The sequence below is a fragment of the Falco punctatus genome (genome assembly GCF_963210335.1).
Source record: "Falco punctatus genome assembly, chromosome: 11".
In the NCBI taxonomy this organism is placed as follows: Eukaryota; Metazoa; Chordata; class Aves; order Falconiformes; family Falconidae; genus Falco; species Falco punctatus.
The window spans coordinates 20,780,662-20,800,807 of NC_137591.1; the positions used below are offsets into that span (position 1 = coordinate 20,780,662).

The following is a 20,146-nucleotide window of genomic DNA, read 5'->3' on the forward strand; positions in this document are numbered from 1 at the left end:
CTCAAGCATCTTTAACCAAAATTCCTCAGGAAGCATTTACTAGGAAGAAACTTGGCACTGAAGATACGGTCTTTATAAAACAATGGGAAAAATAACATATTTAATTCATCATTTGCCCATGGAAAAGACACGCACATCTATACAAGCACGTTAGGACAGGAGAACTTCTTGGCAGCTGAATCATTATTTCACAGCATCAAAATCCATCTGTCTGAACAAGGGGTACGTGCCCTCAGTTCTGACCCACGCCATCTCTCACCCGTGTGCCGTAATGAGCTGACACAACCAGAGCATTTCCTGAAGGTCCTGCACACATGTAGCTACACCAGCATGTGGCCCACCAGCTGCTTGAAGAGTTAACGAAGAACTGTTACAAAGAAAAGTTAACTGTGCACTTCTCAGCTATTTCAATGACATGATAAGCAATCTTGTAAATATCTCAACTGAAAAACATACGTGCAGCATATAGACTTCTCATAGTTTTTTCACACACAGAGAAAGAAACAAACAGACCATAGGGCAGATTCTGCCCTACCCAATAGTTCTTAGATGCAGTCCCTGTAGCAAAGAGCAGGCAGCAAGGGAATGAAAGCAGCACCACAGGACTTTTTGGGTTTGTACAGATTTTCCACCTTATTGAGAACCGCACCACTAGCCTTCCTCTGTTATCCTGCCTCTCGTGCAACATCAGGTTCAGGACAAGTCACAGCTCTGCCACATCTTGCCAGCAGAAAGATTCTTGGAGGCTTACTGCCACTCAGTGCCAGCTGTGGCAGTGCTCTGCTTTTCCAAATGGCCACTGGCTGATGAAATGTTCAACCTCAAAATCATCCAGCTGGAATTACCAATGCACAGAACATTTCTAACACCCACTTCACAAGATAAGAGTATGACTGCAGCAAATATTTTGTATTTCACAAACATGCTTAAACGTGCAGTATTGAAAAACAACAGGAGCACAAAGATTTACTGTTGTAAAAATAACCCTTCTAGAAACCAGCCTGATTTAGATGCCTTGTAGACCCAACCAGGTTTCTCTTTTTCTGTACTTTCTTGTCGTAATTTTTGATATGTTGCAGAACTGAAATAAAAATAAGCTTCTTATTAAAAACTACCTAGAACATCAAATCTCATGCAATAAGAAAGTTAACAACTGTAAACCCTGTCATGTCTCTGAGAAGCAGAGGAATTATCTTGTTATCAATTTAATAATGGAACATTGAAGTAAATGATGCCATCCACTGACACCAGTAACACTGTCTCTCCTGGGAAATTCATGTGGGTAGGAACTGTCAATCTAGATGGATATGGACATATTAAACATTGTACCTTCAGTCCATAAATCTATTCTTTCTATGCTGCCTTAATAAAAAGATTCTGCATGATGATAAAGACAAGCAATGCAGAATGTCTTGACACTGCTGACCTGTAATTCTGTTTCTCTTCTCTCTTCTTTTTTTCAGGGAGTGGAGAGTAAATAATTTAACAATCTCTAACCATCCATTGTTTTCCCTTTTAACTTGCACTTAAAATACATTTAAGATAATTTGTGTAAATGACAATAGGACAAGCAGGGGATATAAGTATGTTTATTATTTAGCTGTCTCTCTGTAGCAAACCTTTCAAATAAAGCCCTATCTTTACCTTGTTACTTTGAGATCTCCAGTTTGTTTTTCAAAGCGAAGTAGAAGTGAGATACAACAGATCGACATAAACCCAGGCCAAACATTATCAGCACGCAAATAAGTCTGGAGAAGCTGATGATAAGAGTTTGAAAATATTACCATTTGCTTACCCTACCACACACGGAAAAGCAGCACAAGCAGAAAACAACAAAGATTCCCTTCTCAGGCTAAACAGAGACACTTATTTTCAAAGACAGTTATTTTCATATGATGACTCTACTTCTGTCAATGAGATTCCATCTATTTAATGAGATATTTGATGGATGCCAGTGACTGCACTGTGCTATAGCTTCAAATTAAGGCCTAGAGTTGTTACAACCTAATGTCCTCAGACAAATAAAACCCAAGGGTTATGAACAAACCCATTTTTTTGTAAAATAACAGAATGCTGTAGCATTGATGGGAGCATGAAGCTAAGCAGATTGCTCTTTAGGACTGCCTGCACCTATAGAAAAACAAGGGAGCAACTTGGTGGTGTAACTGCTCCTCTGCCACCTGAGACTGAGCATCATATCAGCCACTGTCATGGCAGGAGCTGAGCTACCGTGCCCTTGGCCCTGCTTATACACATGAATGTGTAGGCACAGATCACGCACATGGAAAGTGTGGATAAATGAAAAGCTAACCTTCCGTTAAAACACTTAATGAGAGTCCTACCAACTTGGAATATGACTGAAAGCAGAATGAATGGACAGAAAAAAAAGAGATCTTCTGATGCACCCGTATCTACCATGCCTCAGGGCACTCTTTAATTAAGATGCGGTAGTTCTTGAAGAGTGAAGAAGAGACTATAATATGAGTTCCCCAAAACAGATGTTTAATGAAAGAAAATATAGCACCTGTACAAAACACTTCAGGGAAATTCAAACATTTTACATGATTAGAAAAAGCATGTCCATTTTATGACAGACTGTAGAAATTTCAGTGCTTCAGGTAAACCCTTCGAATTCCATTGAAAATACCCATGTGACTGAAGACTTCCCTGGAAATTTGGTGGAGTCCTTGGGATTTTATTTTGCATAGGAAACCTATCTTAGTTCAATCTCTTTGGTAATGAGCAAAAACAAATACATGGGTGAATGGAAATTAGCACTACTGAAAGAAAAAGACGCAAATTAACAAAGGCTGAATCCAAGAGAAAAGTGGAGACAGATACTAGTTTTCAGCCATACTCCTTGCAAACAATACCTGCAAGCCCTTGTGAATCTGCCATGCCCCTGCTGTATTTCCGTATTTTCCACACTGACTTAATATAAAGAGAAAGCAGAGGAGGCCAATACAATATCGGAGAAGCTAGCAGAAAAAGGATATATCTAATTCTATGATTTTCAGACACACACTATGACCTGTAGCAAAGGCTTTACACCAGGGTGCTGACACATTATTGATTCTTACAACCACATATGGAAAACAAAGCTGGCAAAAGGAACCACAAGTTTGTGGATTTTTCCTCTGCCTTTAGAAATTTTTCTCTCATCAAATTATCTGCTCAGATATACACACAGTCCTTTTTAACACAGCTCTTTGAGCACCTCGCTAATTGTTACTGTTTATTCTCACAGTAGCACAAGCAACTCTCTGCGGGGTGCCCCGCTGAGAGGGGAAGCCAACTGGAGACAAGTATGTTCAAGGGATGCAGGCTGCTCCCATGGAGACAATGTTCAGCTGATAACTGAAAGGAACCCTAAGATCCCTTCCAGTCCCTGACTGCTTCTAGATGCACGCAGATATAATTCCCCTATTACTTAGCAGCAAAGCTGCTTAACTTATTAGAAAAAAAAAATTCAGTAGAAAATAAAGAGACAAAATGCACACTGAATAACTTTGTCAGAGTTCCCCAACTCCTGCATTCAGTCAGCTAGCAATTCCTCAGGTCAAATCTGTCTCTGCATCCCCAAGAAGTCCATCCAATCTCTTCCCTGGTTCTGTCACCCCCAGGGCTTCTTTTAATTCACTTCCTTGGATTCAAAGGCTAAAAAAAACTAGCAGTATTGGTGCTGGTAGAGGAGAAAAATGTAGCTCAGAAAGGAGGGAGAAAAAACTCTCTCTTTTACACTTTAGAGCCCTGTGATCTATTTCATCATGTGACATTGCTGGTGCCAAAGCAATGCTTGGGAGGAGTAAGTGATTTTGTCAGCCTGGTTCCATCCTCCACAACTCACCCACTCTTTCTCTGTGCACCATTATCCTCATAGTGATACACTGAAAAGCACTGATAATTTACCTGATTTTGCAGGAACAGCTCTTAGGTTAGGTTGTTCTGACAGACGAGGGTACGGTCATTAAGAAGGCATGTGGGAACAGGCTATAAGGCTTGCCCTTCCTTCAGGAAATTATCTGCGGGCTTTACACCCCAGCTGTACGGGGGAGACATATCAGTCCCTTAATGCTATTCTCTCCCGTCAGGCCTAGGTATCGGACTTGACAAAGAGGAGAGTCTAAAACCTGCCTGATTAATGGGACAGGTTCACCTCATGACAGGAGACAATGTGCAAATGTTCACAAGGCTGGAAACATGACATCTTTTCAATGGCCAGGGCAGGACCAGTGGGATCCATCCCCACCAGAACTTCACTGAGGATCACTTACAGAAAGTCCTTCTGGGTTATTTTCCTGTTGGAAAGCATGGATGGAAAGGATGGAAGAAAGCTACAATGCACAGAGTAACATCATAATAACTGCTCTATCTATTGATCTGCATTTTTTTGTGATACCTTTGCCTTCCTCCTCCAGACACTAAAATGATTCTTTTGAAGAGCACTTAGGTTTCTACTTCTCTGGGCATCCTCTCCAAATTGGTATAATTTTCTCTGAATGGTCTGATTTCATAACCAATTTACTTTCAGCAGAAGGTTGGACTACCTCACCTCACCTCCTGAGGGCCCTGCCAAACTGAATTTTCTTATGAACCCTCCCTGCAAAAACACACATGATCAACAAGTATTCTTGCCTCATTCTCTTCACGATCACTTCATATCCTTGCACCAGGGAGCCAGCTAAATTTAAGCCTATCAAGCTGACATTAAGCTTATCAAGCCTTCCCCAGGCACTGGAACCTGCTGCAGTCTGGTATTTGCTCAAACCTGTCTTTTATCTCCGTATTTTGCCTTCTGTTCTCTCATGCAGTTTTCAAGCTACCATCTTTGCTCTCTTTTGAGATCTGGTTCATTGCTGTCTCCACTGTCTCTTCCTGTGATCTCGCAGGGCCACTGTGTTTATTCTTCTTCCTTGCTACCTACCTTCAGATTTTGTTCTCGCCCTTCATTGAGTACTAAAGCAAACACAGTCACCTGTTCTACTTTTTCTGCCACTATCCAAGGTCACACAGCTCTGCTTTTTCATAAGATTCAGTTGATAATGAGAGACAGATCAGACCCACAGCCCAGCAGCAAGGCCACCTCCAGAACCACAACATGCCATCCACCTCACACACAGTGCACAAACCTCAGACTGCAGCAAAGCTAAATACCAGATGCACTCACGTGCATTCATCGATTCCTACCCAGCTTTTACCTCTACAAATCAGTAAGAGCCCTCCTGACATTGTGGAAGACTACTGTTTCTTGTTAGTCTCATGTTAATGGCAGCCCTAGGCTCATTTAATGACAAAGCTGTAACAACAGTAGCATTTCTTATACAAAATTAATTCCTGTGCTTTTCAAATAATTAGCAACAAATTAGGATTCAATAGCTTCTGGCCAGTAACATGTATTCATAATTTTCAAAAGGTAAAAGACAGAAGATAAGAAGGTGAGGCAAGCAAGAAACATGCTTCTTTTCAAAAACTTTTAAAAATAAATAAATATTTTAATTTGGAAAAAAAAATCATATATATAAATATTTCCATAGTGGAAATGATATTAAAAGTCCCTTTGCAAAGAAGGAAACTCTGCTTTCTGTCAGGCACAGAATTTTTCAAGAAGTAATGATGAAAATCCATGTTTTCTGTTGAACAGCCTCTCTTCATTTATCCTTCCTATGAGCCCCTGATACCTCCCAGCAGGGCCAGAAATTCAGCAGACAACTGCACCACTATGCACCAAACCCCATGATGGCAGGTCTTCAGTGCTCCCATCTGAGATATGATCAGAAAAATCTCATGAGTGTGTAGATATGTTTTTTATATACAGACATTACAATTCACTTAAGTAGCTAGCTGTTATGTCTCATGACCCAAGTAGTTTTTTGGCTACGCTCCAGCAGCAAAGAAGATACAAAATTAAGGGCTGGAAGTCGGCAGCTACCTTCTGACTAATCTTTCCTCCTCAACTGCCGGTTCCACCCACTCCATCTTTTAGGGAAGCTTATTTGAAGGTGCTGAGAAACTGAAAGAGGCCTTACTATTTTCACTAAATATTTGGATGTTTAATAAAAATGTTACCTAACTTGTTCAACATATTGCTATGTGATTGGACATTCCAAAATGAAAAGGCATTGAATAGTCTATAGGATTATAGTCTCTTTCAAATGAAAGCACCAAAAGACCAACTGCCATCTAACGTTGGAGAGATTTTATCAATGATACGGCAGTGAGACTGTGTGGTCCAAAAAATATAAACTGAAAATAAATAAATCACATGAAATGTGGACGCCTCTGTCAGAATCAAAGGCAGACGCCCTAGGAACCAGAGGGATGCTGACAGTACAACGTTAAGCGAATGCAAATGTGACTTACATCTATTTTTAATGCCCATCCTTTATCTTGTGATACACATACAGCTCACAGGTAAAAATGTGGGATACCTATAAAGTTCACACACCCTCTAGATACTCTCACCTGAACTGCAGTTAACTTAAATGAAACACTCTTCAAGTATATTCAGATTGTAATATGGAGGTATATCTCGCATAAATGGCTAGGTGGCCAAGAATGGTGTGGCTAAGAATAAGTCTATCAAGTTCTTGTACTCCAAGAAAAGCACCGCAGATTTTTAGAAATACTGAATTTTAGTATTCTGAAATTTAGTACTCTGAAATTTAGGAATAAAGCTTCAGTATAATTTTTTTCCCCAACATAAGACCTTAACTCGCTGTTATGTACAGACAGAAACCATCAATGTAACTACAGTTTTATAACAAAAATGCTAAACATAAAAAGAACTAAAAGAAAATGAAACTTGAAATAGATTAGGAACCCTGCACTTAAAAAAATATGAGAAAGATGTAAAAATAAAGCAGCAAAAAAGCATTCTTCCTGGGAGTTGTGAGACAGAGGTGCAGCGGCAGGAAATAGGATAGAAAAGGACTCTTGTTGGTTTCTCAGAGTTTACATTTAACTTATGTGCTCATAACAAAGGATGTATTTAGGTCTCCTTGAAGCCTTTAAAATATTTATTTGGGTTTAAGTGTTCAGTAAATATGTACTTACTGTCACATTTTTCCTTCAACAACTAAAAGAATATACCACCTCGACTAGATATGCACACAAGGTTTAGATGCACAAACAAGTTCCTGCTGCTTTGAGTCACCATACATCAGCACACCTGCAGCAATCAGGTGCTTCAGTGCTCTTTCAAACCCCAAGGTTTGTCCAGTTTGCTATGTCCAAAATTAAAGAAATTCATATTAACTTGAATTAGCTTGTATTTGCTGCGAGTTACAACTATGCACACTGGTAGTCACAATACTGACACTCGGGAATTTGCTGTCCCGTGGTATCTGTTGGCATGTCTGTGTTCATGTAACAGTATATGAGACTAACACTGTATGAAGAGAGAAAGAGTTTTGCTTTTTGGGTCCTGCTGGCCACCTGATAGGGATGTTTAGCAGCTGCTACTTTAACCTTAATAGCAACTACAGTTCATTAGTTTCAACCAGACCATAAAAAAAAGGAATAAAAATATAAAAAGCAGGGTGAACCGAGATCTAGAACATGGAAATGTGACAGATACGAGAAGTTTGATGAAGAAAACTGTGTAAAAGTTCATGATCATAGTTCTTAAACCCGATGTGCATAAAAAGTTCAGAAGCTACCAGCAGTGTTGAGGGTGTAGATTAAGATCAGTTCAGAGCCCACTAAGAATTCTGCTAATCTACATGTTCCTCTCAGTGGGTAAGAAAAAAAAAAAACACCATCTTGGAACACTTTATTCCCACACTTCGCTCTGAATTTGAGATCTTTTCATAGCCCCCCTCCCCAGAAAGCACAGGAGGCTGGGATATAGTCCAGCTGCTGTCAATCAGAATGAAAATCTGGCTCCAATTGTGATAGATTCAAGCATGTGCCTCTGCTTTTCTTGTCTAAGCTAGAACATGTCTGCACAGAGCCAGCTCTCCTACTATCGACACAGTTCCTATCAGTAAAGTAAACTCTTTACTTGCTCCTGAACAAAAATAAACAGTTTGATGGTATAACTGCATCTACACTAGGGTTCTGCCAGGACAGCAGTTAGATGCAATTTTATTTTTAGTATTCCTAGCCTACATAAGTATGTGAGCAAGACTCTTAAATATAGACCTAGCCTTCATATTTTTCTTCATTAGAGCTGTAGCAGAATGCCCAAAATGTAAAACACATCACAGAAATTAAGTGCAGAACACGGGCTAGAGGAACAGCTCACACTTACTACTTTTATCAGGTATAAATTTGCTTTATTATTATTATTGTCATATACATTACATAAAAGAGAAAAAGCAAAATTACCTAAATCACATACACTCAGTGCCTCACACAAGACTAAAATCGTATCACAGCCAATATAAATGAATGTCAAAGCTACTGTGCCTTTTAAAAGGTCAAATGTTGTAATTTAATCAATTGCCTATGACAAACAAATGGAAATTGGGGAGAAGTATTTGGGGGATAACTATGTTGCACAGCTAATAAGGCTAGCAGAATTTTGCCATTCTTACAGAATTTAGACTTTAGTTTTGATGGATCACTGGCTGTTAATACTTTTTAAATTTTGCCATTTGGGGGGTTATTTTTTAACATTGCCACAAGGTCATTTTCTCCCCATCCAACGGCAACTTGTACATCCTAATATTAAAACAGTAACTACCCAGAAAAGGGCATTTCCCAGGGAGTAATGACTGGCTGGGAGGAGTTGATGGCCCGAGGCACTGCTGAGGGCCATTAACCCTGGCCAGTTATTAATTGCCAGGAAACGCCCTGCACCAAGGTTGTTATTGCTATTTTAAGCACAGATTGGGGGTGGGAGTGTGTGTGAAATGGACTTCTTAGTGTACAGATTTTTTTAACACATGATGCCATTTCCTTTGTTGGCAGTTTACGGAGGACATTTCTAGAAAGAATGAATGCTCTGCCTGATACCCAGCCGGATTTCACAGATCATTTCGCAGGACTCTATTGTGCACACAGTAACTTACCAAACTGAGAAAACAGTTGGGGATTTTAAGAGCTTGTCTTTTCTCTCTAAATAATGGTCTGCATAGAAAAATAAAAGGAAATTTGAATCTCAGTAAGATGAACAAAAATATGCAACTCTTCATGTCACTGTCAGCAGAATTACATTCTAGAAATATCTTTTTAATCACACTGTCTTTATGTTTAGTGCATTTCCTTTGTCAATACTCCTGCTTAATGACCATTCACATATCTCTTCAAAAAAGGGAATTTTTAGCAGCAACAGTCAAAGCACATCCTGAACCAGCATCAGCTGATGCTAGCCATTAAGGAGTTTGTCTTTTCCGATAATCAGGCAGATTGGGTCATTTTCTAGGAGATGGTTGGTGAAGTATTTCAGAAACTGCTTTAATTTTCTCCTAGTTCTTACCCTAAGGCTAAGTTTTAAAGATGCGTTCATAGTCCTTACAAAACTGTGAAAACTGTTCTTTTCTTGTAGGGATCGATAACTCACTCTTCAAATCAAAAGTATATTCTTAGCGTATGTACAAATAGTCCTCTGCCTTACTGAACTACTTACTATTTGTCAAACCTTAGCTGTGAAAGTAAAACAAAATAAGTCACAGTTTTATAACATGCATAGGATGAAAGTACAGTTCTGCACTGAACTAGTTTGACAGGTTTCTCAACAAAGCAGTAGTTTCCAAGCGCAAAACATAAAAGATCCTCTCACATTTCTCCTCAAGGTCCTAATTTGTCACCACAAACATGTACATCTGAATCAGAGATTGATTGTAAAATTCTCACTGAATTTACCATGCAATTCTATTTTCAGTTACAAATTGCAGCTTCCAGCAAAAGATAGGTGCTTTCCTAAAATAAAATTCCCTCAGATGGATGGCCAGAGTGTGTGTTTCCACCTCTTTGCCAGATGAATAACCATATTATTAAAACAACGACAAAAAATTCTGAAATTAATATTGTGGCAGTTGGGACCAATCAATATGACATGTACTGCATGATCATTTCAACATGCATGAACATATATGAACACTGTCTCTGGGTATATTGGTATATTTTTAGCAGACTCTCTTGCGTTTCTAGATGTAGGATCATCTGTGGTGACCCTCTGGAAATGCAGCCTTCTAAAACTTCATAAATTGAAGACAGCACTTGAATTACAAAACCCTTAGCACATCATTTCGAACTAGTAAAAAATATATCTTCATCTCAGCTTGAGTTCAAGTGATGTAGTTACATGCTAATCAGGTTGTCAAAATGTAATACAGGCACAATGGTCCAAAGGTTGAGACAGGACTGAGAGGCAGCAGAGGGCTTCTCATCCTGGGTACAAATCTAACAGCTCTTCTTTGTGCATCAGCAAGGTAAACCCACAGGAATGGGTTACGGAGCTCAGTACCCCTTCCCTGACACGCAGCAGCAGCAGCTCTCTAGGGCAAGCTTACGGCAGTTATTTCCTGAGAAACCTCTCTGAGCTTTTAAGAGGGAATTCCCTGAGCCAGAGGTGATGCACTGCATAGCCTTCTCTAAATAATTTTTCCAGCTGGTTCTTTCTCAACCCATATGTACCTTTGGCACTGGCAATGCCCTGTAAGAATGAGCTCCACAGCCACGCTGGCACATGGTGAAGTGTCTCCTACTGCTCATTCCTACCTATCACCCTCCCGGTCCCAATCCAGCTGCACCCTCGCCGAGACAGAAAAACGTGAACTGCACAGTGTATTCAAAATGTGAAAAAAAAAGAAGAATCAATACGCTGGCATAGTGTTGGCTTTTGCTTTGTTCTCTCTTCCTCTCCCAGAAAATCTGTGTTTGATATACTTTATTTCAATGTTATTCAGCATTAAGCTGAGATTTTCATAGTGCTCTCTACTGTAACCCTAGCATAGTTAGCTTACAATCAATCACTGTATATACAAATTTAGTACTGTTTTATCCTATGTGCATACTACATTTATCTTCATTTAACTTTATCTGGCAGTTCATTGGCCAGTCACTCAGTAATGCAAAATCCTTCACAACCCTTTATAGTCAGCTCTCATCTGTATCTCCCTACAAGACTTACTATTACCAGCAAATTTTACATTCTTGAAATTCTCGCTTTTCCAGATTGTTAATAAACATAATAAACAGCACAGAACACAGCACAGATCCCTAGGGAATTTTACTGGAGCTCTCTATCCGCTGTGAAAATTGAGTATTTACTCCTTAACATTGTTTCCTATGTTTAACTAGTTATTTATTCATGTGGGTTTCTTCCTTCTAATTTTATAGTAACTTAAGGTCTTTCAAATCCTTCAATGAGGAACCCTACCAAACACTTTTGGAAACCCAAGCTCACTTTATCAGCTGAGTTTCTTGATGTCCTCAAAGTAATTTTTTAAGGCATGGCTTACTACAAATGGAGTTTCTTTACTTTTTTTTTTTTTTCCTTCTTTTTTTTTCTTTTTATTAATTCTATTTCTTAGAACAGATTCTACCAATTTGCATACAAGGATTGAAGTTTTCAGGACTGTAGTTCACCTGATCTCTCCCAGAAAAAAGGTGTTACATTGACCCCGTGCCAGCTCTTGCTACTTTTCAAGCCTCAAGGAGATCTGCTATAGCCAACACTACTATTGAAAAATGCTGATGATCGATGAGAATTTTCCTGTATTTTCCTTCCCCCCCCCCCCCCCCCCCCCCCACTAACACCTAAGCCTCAAGAACTGAAAATTTACAGCACCATACTTTGTAGCTCAGTCCATCTCTATTAATATTCAGGTCATATGAGGCTTCAGCATTTTTTATGCCTTGTGGAAAAGCCTTTCTCAGAAAACTTCCTTCCTTATAAGAAAATGCAATCTCAAAGACCCAATACATCAACATTCCTGTTACTAGCCTCTGTTTTTGTTCACTTACACTTGCAAATAGAAACTGCTGTGCCTACAGAAATGGACAGGCATTTCTGGTGCAAATCCACTGTGTAAATCAGAGGTTTTGTTGAATTCCTCCTTAGACTGCATGGAGGAAAACGTGCCCTGATTGCTCAGGAAGAGCTGGACCAGCACCAGCAGCAAGGAGGATGCCCTCTGGACAGGGGGAGTGGAAGCTCCCCTGAATGATGCAGAACTCCTTTGTGAACATGCCTGCTCTTCCTCCCATCAGCTCCCTCCTCTCTCTCCTCTAGGAACATCTTTCTGTACAGCTTTTCATCCTCCCTCTTCCTGTGGTAAAGAACGAATCAAAAGAAGGAAGGCAGTCAAATGCTCCATGCTCCAGGGCCTCTTCCCTTTTACCCACCACAGCAGTTATTGGAAATTCCTGGCCATTCCTGCACTCCACACGAGCTAGGGCCAAGACGTTTAGTTCCTGGGTGAGGTAACCAGCATGAGCACCTTATTCCAACCTGCCCTCCCTCCTCATCTAGGATTTCCTCTGATGTTAAGGGACTAGGCCTACTGCCAGGTTTCTGTAGTGAAAGGGATCTTTTCCATATGGTGAATTTAACAACTGCTGTGGGGGTTTTTTCACCTCCTACCAAGCATCCATGACGGCTGGTTTTGGGAAGTTTAAGCTGCAGCAATAACAACTTCTGGAGTTTTTTAGTGTGAGTTGTGGATCTGAAATTCAAAGAAAGGAACCCAGGTACCTGTTCCGCACTGCTGGGCACGTCCGTGATAGGGAGTGTGTAAGCTTCTAGGCAGCCTGGCTTGTGGGTCCCTCCCCTTGTGCTCTGTCCGTTCCAGTTCCTGTGGACAAGCATCTGGGCTTCCAGCAAGGGTCCTCCGGCAGGCCTGAGAGCACACGCAGCCCCTGCCCCAGGCCCACGCTGCACTGGGCTACCAGTGAGGTCCACATGGCCGCAGCCCTGCCTGGATGTTCAGAAATGTTTTATTCCAGGTTTGCAGGTGGTGTGGCTTGTCAAAATGTCTGCAAGGTACCTACCGAGGCATGCATCCACAGGGTATTTGGAGTACAAAGTATCATTTCTTCATGATGGAAAGGCAAAGCTATCTGTACTAGCCCTAAGGAGAGCAGCTGGCTGACAATCTGATCTTCACTTCTGAACATGACTCCTACAAAGACAAAGATGAAGGTTCTACCTCACCTAATTATCTGTATTAAAAATGTTATTCCAAATTCCCAAGTATTTCAAATTTGAAACCCAAATGGTAAAACAAACTATAACTTTTATAACCTGAATCAAGTCAGTCACTGATATCTCAAAATGTAAATACTATGTTCTCCACACAACATCCCACAGATCTCTGAACACTCATCAGAAGTGAAAGCTATAATAACGCCTGCAAAAATACACAAATTATTCCTAATACATCTAGTGAGAAATCCAACTTTGACCTTCTCCTCACAGCAAAGCTGTGAAGCCTATGATTCCTCTGTATTTTAAAGACTTTTCCACCTAATGTCTCTTAATTTTAAGTCTCATAGGAGTTCCACAGTAATTTTAGATATTTTGGTCACCTTATAACTTCAGGAAATCTTTTTGAACATTGCATTTTCCTGCAGCAAAAGTTACTTACAGGAGCAAGGTACTCCCTTATGCTTCTTCAACTGTATTTTTCTTGCTCTGTAACCCCTCATTTCCTCCTACCCTCACAGTAAAATAAAAACAAATTTGGTTTTGTTGCCTAAATTTATTAAAAAACAAACAAACAAACAAGCCAAAAGAACTCCAAACACCAGAACCAAACTAAACCTCACTGCCTTATTTCATACCTCTATAGCAGCAAAAAATTTGCACAATATAAAAAACTAATTACACCATTTCAGGAGATTTTTTTTAAAAAAAAAAAAAAAGCAAACCAAAACCCCCAATGCTACAAAGAAGTTGGTTATCAGCCCAGGATCCAGCGATCTGTTCCCACACGCTCCCTAGCACGGCTACTCCTGACAGGTGTTCCTGGGACATTCTGAACAAAATGTTGAACGAAAATATGTCTTTAACAGTTTCAGCCTTGAAAAGCTGCTCTCTGCTGAGTAACTGTCAGAGAGACTGTCAGCAACATTCTGAAAGCAGCAGAACAAACATTAAGATGACAAAGAGTTTTGATCTTAGTTTTGGGGTCCAAAAGTACTTGATGTTTCTAGTAGAAGAAGTTTCTCAATTAACATGTCACGACACTGATATCTGAATCACACAGTCAGTGTCACAGCTCACAATCTGGCATCCTGTGTATGTTCCTTAGAGCCATGCAGTAGCACAAACTCATTTGTGCTCAGTCAGGAGGCCAAAAAGTTACTTTTAAGACTTCCAGTATAATAATAGAGCAACATTGAAAAAGACTCTATTTGGCATCTTCTTCCAAGACCCCAGCTCTTCCTTGCAGTACAAATTTCTGAGACATTTGCTTGTTTGTGATGGACCTCTGTTAGCCCTGTAGGGAATGACATTTCCTCTGCAATCTATTTTATTTCATTCAATGTCCTTTCAAAGCACTTTATCTGTACTGCTTTGAGCTACTGAACATGCTCAGACCCAAATTAAGTTGCATATTGAGATTTTTCATTAATTTGCTTACTTTTTTATCATCTACAGGGCATCAGTTACAGTTTTGGGAGAGTAGAGAAAGACTACCTGGCAACTGTGTCCATTGCCTTCCTACTGAAACCCCAGCTCACATTTTTCCATAAAGAAGTGTTTTACCCTTTTCAAACCCTGCTGTTCTCATGCTTGTTCTCCCCAGTGCAAATGCTAAAGAGGTCTCAGTGTAGTATGCAACCTTAAAATATTTGCCCAGCTACTAGGTAGTGTAAATATATAGACATGCCTTTGGGACTAGAAGAATAGACATCTGTGTAAGTAGGTGGCTTACCAACTCAAATGAGAAGGCTGAGTTATGGTGAGCAAAAGGTTTTGATGAGGAATGGCAGCAGTTTGTATGCTTTTTCTGATGAAAAAAGTGCTACCACCGATATATCCCACTCCCTCCCAATCACCAAAAATGATTCTCATTTCTGATTGTCATTCCTGATCATATCATTAGGTGAGCTCTTCTTGGCCAAATTAATATTTTTTAAGTAAACTAATTTATTGAATATACCATAAAACACCATTTTTTTCAGCCATATACTGGCTGGAAAGCACATCAATACACTGTATAATCAAGTACCTCTTTGGCAAATAAAATATGAAAACAGGACATGTTGGGGCATTAGCATTAGTTCTTTTGCCCTGCTACCTAAAACACTTCAAATATTGCATGTCCAACTTACGGTCTAGGCCTTTTAACACAAACTGACAACTTCATGCATTTCCCACCCATGATGGGTTGCTCCCATTCAGCAGCTAAGCCCCCCCCCCCCTCCCAGCCACTTGCTCACCACCTCCAAATCTCCCCTCTGCCATTTCAAACCCATCTGAGCAGGCCTTGGAAAGGGAGACTCTTCCCATTTCTCATTATGCTGTTGAGGTAATATTTGTATTACACAGGAACAGCTTTTAGTTGCCTTCCTTGGCTCAAAATGTCCCTCTATTTTAGGGAGTAAAGAGAACAGACTACCGAACTATGATTGTGGTTTCAGCAGTCACTCCCCTCAAACAGCAGTAATTAAATTTAAATCTTAAAATTTTGATTATTGATATTTTTCTTTCACTTTTTCTTGAGTTTTAGATTAATACAACACTTCACAAACAACCTTTTTTTGGGAGAGTGGGCCTGCAAAATTTGCCAATAAGCTGGCAGCTTTATACTAATGAAGAAGGGATATTTGAATATTACATTTAAGAGTATGAAATTAATAACTGTTCAATCTTTTCTCACTGTCAAGTTTTCAGTCTCTACTAATAAAGAACAACACCACCCCATTTTCTCCTGATTAATAATTGCACAGAATGATAAATCCTGTGGCATCAAATGCTATGTGTGGCCAGAAGACAGAAAAGCATAAATACTTAACAGAATCTCATAAAAAAAACCACCTTAGTTAACCATGTAAGATGTTTGGCTATCACAAAGACAGGCTCCAAAGAAGTAAAACCACAATATCTGGAAAAGTAAAAAGACGACAGCAAATACAAACACACCAATTTTCTTCTCACTTTCACAGCTCTCTGACTGATAGCTTATATATTTTCTTGGTATACAGGGAAGCAGTGGACACAACATTTTTAAAACTGCATCCTTTGAAAATTTAAGAATGAATGCTGAATAATACCATATATCTTAAATGGTCTCAGCCAAGTTGCTGAAGTAATACCTTACTGAGATGATTGAAGTACCAGAAAGAATACAATCCCATTTGTAATTGCAAATCATTTTAACAGAGAAAAAAAAAAAAAAAGTAAGTAACAAAAAAAGTAATCTTGGGCCTTTACTATGCATATCACCTGATTTCTTTGTGTGCGTGTCTTCTGAAAGAAAACAAAACAAAACAAAACCAACCAACCAGTAAGAGTGATATTAAATTAACTCAATTAAAAAAGATCCCAAATTGAAACAGCAAAACTTTTTGATGATACTCCACAAGCAAACATATAAAATCCAGACACTTTCTCTTTCTGCTTTTTCCTCTGCTTGGACCCTTACAAATATTTAATTCACTACTCGTGGCACTCAAGCAAGTTTCTGCTGGTGGCAGCTTTTGCACTAGTCCACTCGAAGTAGGTTCAGGTTCAAAGGGAGAAGCTAATGGAAGAGAAGACCAGGAAAGACTGCCAGTCAGAGATAACTGCAAGCTATAAGCAAGAATTAGGAGTCAGAACAGTCAAAGAATGAGGCCACCCACTACAGGGGTGATGACAGCACAAGGGAGATGCTAGTTCCTGATCTACAGAGGCAACATGTCACTATTAAGTGACATTATTCACTGAGCTGTGACTGGTCCTTTTTTGCACAACCCCTTGCAAAAATTAGTTTAAATACTAGCCTCTCTTGGGGGAACTTAGCTGCTTTTTGCATGTTATGGTTCATTTCTGGCTAATGGCACCAGACAGGATGCTGTTGTGGAATAACCTTCTAGTAAGGTAGCTGTTTTGCTCATATCCTCATCTGTAAGATAAATCTTACCTTAAATTACTTGTATTACATAGCAAAAGTAACTATGTATAAATTTTGCTTTGTTTTTAATATTTACTGTAGCAAGGTAAGTTTTTTTTTTTACCATGATCACCTGTGTCCTCAACTCTGGCCTTCATTTGAGAAGAAAATGTCATTCTTAGTTTGCTAATTAAGCTCACCCAAACAGTTCTCAGAAATTGATTTTGCTTGTAAGAAAACACATCAAGTTTAAAAAGCCTTTCTAGTGGAGTGTACAGGAACTGGGGGTGGGGGGAATATCTGTAAGCTCTAATTATACAGAATATTTCTAAATAATCACATTTCTACTCAGGGAACAAATACTTGTTTTCAGTTAGCAATAAATTTACCATTATAATTATGACAGTTCCTAGATAAGTTCACGGGCATGTTTTAAAAATCCCCGTAAGCAAAGCCAAGGTCTGCTGCTGGGTGCTGCTTCTCCCATGCCCACACAGGTGTTACGAACCTCAAAGATGCCACAGCAGAAGCCACAGCCAACATGCAGGAGCTGAATTAACATTCTCACAGTAATAACTCACATAGGGAGGGATAATCAGAAGATGCTCACCCCGGGAACTGTGGAAGAGTGGGACTTCTTCATCCCACACAAGAGGCTAGGTCTCAGAAAATTCAAATTATTTGTTTTTTAAATGTTGCTAGTGCTTTTCCTCACAGAAAGAACAGTTTGGCCTGAAGCACAAAGTGATGTAATAGATTTTTGGTGAAGACTGCAATAGGAGACCATTCCCACAGCAGAAGCGGCTGACAGTCTGCCTGCATAAAATACCCAGGACTTTGACAAAAGGACATTAAAACAAAAATCAGAAAATTACAATATTTTCTTTCAATTCACACATTCAGTATTACGAAGCTCAGTCACAGTAAATAAAGCAACATGAACCTCAGCAGAGAAACACACCGTCCATCCGTTGTGAAGTAGGTTATTAAACACACAGCACTTAACTTTTACTATCAATACAACATGTTTAAACATTTTTATACTTGCTGATGTATACATTTAAAATCCAGGAATAAGAAAAAAAACCAACTGATTGTCTTCATATCTTAATACATTAAGGAACATTCACTTCTTTTGTCCATAGTTGAGCCATGGAGGTAATAACTTCAAGACAGAAGTTATGTAGGTTCTAGGATTTCTAGCTCTACTCATTTGAGATAATGATTGAGGAGAATTTTACTGTCCACCTCATTGTTCTTATTCACAAGAACAGTAGCTGAAAACCATTTACACCAGCTGGCAGTGTCATTGCTCCCAACTTCGATTATTACCTTCTAGATAGACATTTCCCATTGCCAAGAATACTCTTAAAAATCTACCCTTGTAGTGAATTTAACCTTAAGTCAGTATTGGGTTTTTTTCTCCTAAAGCAGCCAATTGCTTATAAAAACATTAGAAGTATCTTTCATATTTGGATTAACAATGAAAAGAACAAAGATCCCTTTTATGATCAAATTCTATTCACAACAACAAAGATTATTATAAGTTACATCTTTAAATATGATCTTAAACACAAAATTATTCACAACAGAACTGAGAAGCATCCACACTGGGATCAAGTCTTTCCCTTGATACTATCTATTTGAATCTAAACATCAGCCTAACTAAAAAATCATGACTGTTCTCTATTTGTGTAACAGTCATTTCACAGAATTTTCTGTCATAAGGATTATTTGAATGGGCTTTTCTGGTTTTTAATAACATACTCTTATGTCAATAAAGCAATTGGCATTCTATTTAATAAATATTAAATAGCTGAGTTTTCACAGATCTGTAAACTGGAGATTCTAAATAAGCATGTTGCATCTTTATGACTAAGCGGTACTTACACGGTTTGGAAAGTCAGCCTTCAGTTCAGCAATACTTTTACACCAATATGCTGCTGTTTTCTCACTGATCAGTTCAATGTTTAGGAAAGAGCCTTGGCCTGGGCCATACAAAGGACCTGAAGTAATTCCACGTACAATCCTTGGAGAAACGTTGGTCACGATATCCTGCAAAACAGTGAAACATTTCAGATCGATTTTGCAAGGGGAGGCATACATAAGAGATGTCTATGACACAACATAAACTTAAATGTATCAGTTGTTTCAAAAATACACTGTTATCGTGAGTAAAAACTACAATTCTAGGCCAGTTCTCTGAATTAGCAGATTCTCGAATTAGATTCTCTACATCAGAGGAAAAAAAAGTTTGCTGTTGTGTGTGAAACGGTATGGTAGCTATCAAACGCCAGTGTGGGGCACCTATAAACTGCTATACAAAAGATCATTCAAGTAATGCTCTTGTGTTGGATAGAGGGCATACAAGACTGTGTAAAAAACTGCGTTGGCCTGTAACGTAACAGCATACATGTGACCCATCCTCCCCAAAGATGATCAAAGTCCATATCCAGCACTAACGGGTGAAGTGCAAAGAGGTGCCGCCCCATCAGCCTCTCTGCTGAAAAGTCAGGGTCACAGGTCCTGTCACCAGTAAAAGTACAGTGGTGTGTCAAGCTTCACAAATGCAATTATATGAATAGAAGAGATCAAAATAAAAAAACAAAACCAAAATTAGTGAAAATTAAGAACAATACTGTAAAGCACGATATTTCTGAAGGTCATCATGAGGTTAGCAAACAATTTTGAAATGTACAGTAAACACACAAAATGTTGACTTGTTTAGTAGTCTTAATTAAGCTGCAATGTCACCGTATCTACATTAACAAAGAACTGTAAATTCTGCAATTATTTAAAACTAAAGAGAAACATAGATGGCAAAATGTTCCTTTTGCCAATTTCCAATTAAAAATAATTTTGAGTAAGGGTCATTTATTTACAAATGTATCAGAACTATTTGTTTAAGTACCCCTCCCACCATCTTGTCATTTTTAGTGAGATAACATGAACCTCCATTAGTATATAGCAATTAAGGTCAATTTACATATTTTAATTAAGAACCATCCCATATAAAACAATTAGGGTAATAGGCATACTAACTGGATTTCATAACATTTGGACGTTTTTCCAACTAGATAGACAGGAAACCTTAATTAGCATTAATTAGCACTGATCTGCATATGTTTGATAAGGCATACCCTTGCCACAAAAGA

General features: G+C 39.0%; 1 protein-coding gene across 1 annotated transcript in view; it reads right to left on the reverse strand.

Moving 5' to 3' along the window:
- DPYD (dihydropyrimidine dehydrogenase) overlaps positions 1–20,146 on the reverse strand; it is a 367,920-nt gene that overhangs the window by 128,386 nt on the left and 219,388 nt on the right. Inside the window, exon 14 of the mRNA XM_080407063.1 lies at positions 18,882–19,046. Within this exon, the coding sequence (XP_080263189.1) occupies positions 18,882–19,046 (165 nt within the window). The remainder of the gene's footprint in view (positions 1–18,881; positions 19,047–20,146) is intronic.